General features: G+C 38.5%; 1 protein-coding gene across 1 annotated transcript in view; it reads right to left on the minus strand.

Moving 5' to 3' along the window:
• The window catches only part of LOC111378881, a 5,263-nt gene extending 2,036 nt beyond the window's left edge, over window positions 1–3,227 (minus strand). Inside the window, exons 1-2 of the mRNA XM_023002165.1 lie at window positions 2,972–3,227; window positions 2,667–2,869 (exon numbers count right to left, since the gene is read on the minus strand). Coding sequence (XP_022857933.1) covers window positions 2,667–2,869; window positions 2,972–3,227 — 459 coding nt within the window. The remainder of the gene's footprint in view (window positions 1–2,666; window positions 2,870–2,971) is intronic.
• Window positions 3,228–4,601: the final 1,374 nt, after the last annotated feature.

Below are 4,601 nucleotides of genomic sequence, written 5' to 3' on the forward strand. Positions count from 1 at the left end.
GTCATCTTCGGCGAAGAGCTCGTGGGTCTTGGCCTTGACAGCAAGGGCGAATTTCTGGAACATCTCGGAGATTTGCAGTGGGGGTTCCATCTCCTACTGCAAATTCTTAGCCCGTGCAGAGAGGGGTTGGGGTGCTTTAAACCTTTTTGCTTTTTCCTATTTCCTAATCAATCTTTTACGAGGTCAACAGTGTGAACTTGAGCTTGATCTAAACCAGTTTAGCATTGTTCTCAATAAATTTTTGTCGATGTAACTCGATTCAATTTATGCTTAACTACGATTAAATTTCATTTACTAGATTTTTTTAATATGCTCTAGAGACAATTTCGATTTAGGGAAAAACTCTTATCTCTCATATTTTTAATCATAAATTTTAGCAATTTTGTTATGAGCATAAAATGAGGGAATCAATTTTAATTTTTCCTCGTTTAGGAATTTGTGAAGTGGACTTTTGGCATGGGGAACGCGACTGACTAACGGTAACAAGAGGTGAGATATAGTGACAGGCGATGCACGGAAGTTGAACACGTATTTTGGGTTCTTCTACATGTACACTGAGTTTGACACCTTAGTGTACCGACTTCCTCAAAAGAGGGGGAACCGACATTTTTTTATTTGCCGCGAGTCCTCCCTCTTGTGAGTGGTTGGCATCACCCCAGTATACAACTAGAAAAATCCATTTTTGTGCTTCCTTGTAGTAATAAACTTTAGACAAGATTTATTCTTTACTTAATTTTGTTAAGTACCCTACAAAATAAGTTATAGTCGATATGAAATTTCGACTTATATCGAAGTGAAATATCTCATACAAGTCTATGAATTATTTTTTTAATCAATTTTAGTTTATTTGTTTTGGCCTTTCGGGACAATTTTTTTTTTTTTTTTTTTTTTTTTAAAACAAATTCCCAAATTAAATTATTTATCAAACGGTACATTATGTAAATATATGTTAAACCAAAATTTAACTATGTTCTAAAAATTGGCTTCACACATAGAGTTTAGAGTCAAATTATCAAATCAAGGTTATACAGATAGTAGGTCTGGACATGGTTTCGCGGGGTGCTTTTCTTCTTAGAACAGAAAAGGACACCGTACGACAATAATCTGCTTCGCTAGATTACCTTCCACCTTTTCTCCATCGCCTCGGGACGAAAGAAATTTTGATTACAACTTTGTAAAAAACTTACAATTGAGAATTTGAATATATTGAAAATAAATTGAACGTTGATTGATGAAAACTGAACATTACAATGAACGAAAGCAGAAAATTACAATTGTTGGTGTAGGGGCGGACACCAGTGAGCTTGAAAGATTTTTGAATGACTAATACCCCCTATAATAGCATTCGAAACAAAAACTTAAGTGACAAAAGTAGACGTTTAAAAGACGAGAAATCATACTAAACGTTTACTAATATCAGAGTTATTTTACAATTGAAATAACTATTACAATGAAAAGAAAATTACAACTCAAACTTGAACTAATATTTACAATGTGCGGTCGAAGTTGGGCAAACTGCTACTGCAATAGTGTCAGGGGGTTAAGTAAATCTGTGGTCCTTGACATTCTCCCCCATTTGTTTTGGCAACGTGTTCGATTCCATCAATGCATGATATGCTTCAATTACTGGTTTGAAGGCTCCAATAGTTTTTTCTCTTTCCCAAGTATTTTCATCGCTGCTGCATCCAATCCATTTGACCAAGTACTCCTGATAATCTTTTCTAGAAGCTCGAGTGATTCGATGGTCAAGAATAGTTTCAGCAACTTTCTTTCCAACTTTCTTCAGTTCAAACACAGGTCGCTTTGACTCATTTCTAGATGCATCCTCCTTATCTGCAAAGTATGACTTCAGCACACTAACATGAAGGACCTTGTGGATTTTACACCATGAAGGGAGTTCAACTCTATATGCAATTTTTCCAATCCTCTTCACGATGGGTAATGGTCCAATGTATTTTGGCGTCAGTCTTGAGTCCTTCTCTCTTGTTGGTTTGTAAACATTTCTGTCGAGAAACTTAACCATTATCAGATCTCCAACATTGAATGCAATGGAACGACGCTTTAGATCTATAGCCTTTTTATATCGTTTTTGAGCTTTCCCAAGATAACTTCGAGCAATTTCAATATTTCGTTTCCACTCTTGAGAAAAGTTCTTAGCTTGAGGGGACTTGGTACTTTGTTCGATATCCACTATACGAGGGAGTAGCGTTGCTGGCCAGTAACAATTTCAAAAGGACTCTTATTGGTGGAAGAGCTCTTTTGGGCATTGAAGCAAATCTGAGCTGCATCCAAAAGTTTTACCAAATTTTTCTGCGACGTAGAGATAAAGTGCCGAAGATATTCTTCTAGTATAGAATTGAAGTGCTCCATCTGTCTGTCAGATTATGGGTGAAAACTAGAACTCGTGCTCAAAGTTAAACTAAGAAGTTTGAACAACTCAGTCCAAAATATGCTAGTGAAATGAGGATCTCAGTCACTGTCGATGTCCTTAGGCAATCCCCAGTATTTGACAATATGTTTGAAGAAAAGTTGAGCTATATCTTCCGTAGATACATACTTAGGCGCTACAATGAAAGTTGCGTATTTTGATAGACGGTCCACCACGACGATGATAGTGCCAAAATCCTCAACTTTTGGCAACCCAATAATGTAGTTCATCGATATACTTTCGAATGATCGGGTTGGGACGGAAAGGGGCTCCAACAATCCCTCCTTTTCTGATGATTTGCCTTATCTTGCTGACAAATAAGACAGATTTTTACATAAGTTGCAATGTCATCCCGCATTTGAGGCCAGTAGTATACACGTTGCAGTAGTGCACAAGTGCATTCCTCTCCGGGATGCCTTGCCCAACTCGTGTCATGACATTCTGTAATTAATGATTTCCTCAAATCTCCGCCCTTAGGAACATATAGGCGGTCTTCCTTTGTCTTCAATAGCTCCCCATCGAGCCAGAATTATCGAGTTTTACCCTGCTTGATAAGGTCGACCAAATATTGAGTAGTCGGGTCCTTCTCCATAAGTGCACGAATTTGGTCTCTTGTGTTTGTGGTGACGGCGCTCCCTGAAAGAGCAGCTACGGAGCAAATGGAAATCAAATCGGCCCGTCGACTAAGAGCATCAGCAACATGATTACTAGATCCGAGACAATACTCTTGCATAAAATTGAACTCTGCAAGAAATTCTTGCCAACGAGCCTGCTTGCTCGATAGTTTTGGTTGGGACATGAAGTGACTAACCGCAGTGTTATCTGTCTTCACAATAAATGGAGACCCAAGCAAAGTGTGACGTCATCCTCTGAGACAATGGACTATTGCCAACAATTCTTTTTCATGTGTCGAGTAACGACGTTCTGTTTAGTTTAACTTCCGGCTCTCATATGCTACCGGATGTCCTTCTTGCATGAGGACTCGACCAAATACAAAATCTGAAGTATCTGTATGAACTTCAAATGTTTTAATCATATCTGGTAAGGCTAAAATCAGGTTTGGCCACATGGACTTCTTCAACCTTTCAAAAGCAGTTTGACATTGGGACGACCAATCCCAATTCTTATCCTTCTTTGTTAATTTGGTAAGTTGCAATGTAATTTCTGAGTAGCCTTTTACAAATCTTCGATAGTAATTGCATAACACCAGAAATGAACGTACATCAAGTATGGTTTTTGGTGGTTGTCAATCTTTGATGGCTGTAACCTTCTTCGAATCCATGTGGATTTTACCTTGTTCAATGATGTAACCCAAGAAACTGATAGATGTCTGAGCAAATGAGCATTTAGACGATTTGGCATAGAGTTCATTCTCCCGTAGCCGATTAAAAACTTGCCTCACATGTTTGACATGTTCCTCCAATGTCTCACTGTAGATTACTATGTCCTCCAAGTACACCACGATAAAATCATCTAAGAACCCGTGAAGTACCTGATTCATCATAATACAAAACGTTACTGGAGCATTTGTCAAACCAAAAGGCATCACTTTAAATTCAAAGGCTCCATATCTGGTTATCACCGTAGTCTTTGCTTCGTCTTCCTCCTTAATCCGAACTTGCAGTATCCGGATCTAAGATCAATTTTTGTGTAATACTTCACCCGACTCAGTTGATCGAAGCAATCCGTAACCAGTGGGATAGGATAGCTATTCTTTACATTAATCTTGTTCAAGGCTCGATAGTCACAGCATATTCTAAGAGAACCATCGACCTTTATCTGAAACAATACAAGATCTCCGTATGGCGACTTCGCAGGCACAATGATTCTATTTTCCAGCATTTCTCCCAATTGCTTCCTAAACTCTTCAAGCTCAGGCTGAGACATACAGTATGGTGCCCTGACATGAGGTTTGACACCTGGAATAAGTTCAATCTCATGATCAATCGTCCTTCTTGGTGGTAATTTCTTTAGTAATTCGTCCAGCATGATGTCCTCAAATTCCCGAATAAACCTTTTAACGGATTTTGGAATAGGGCCATTCGCCTCTTCGATCTCCTCTAATCGAAAAGTGTACAAAAAAGAAGGTTCATTTCTCTTAAAACCCTTACTAAATTACATGGCTGAGATACTCTTCTCGTCTATTATCCCAACTTGTGCAGCAATGACACAC

This window comes from Olea europaea, chromosome 3 (genome assembly GCF_002742605.1).
Source record: "Olea europaea var. sylvestris chromosome 3, O_europaea_v1, whole genome shotgun sequence".
Lineage (NCBI taxonomy): Eukaryota > Viridiplantae > Streptophyta > Magnoliopsida > Lamiales > Oleaceae > Olea > Olea europaea.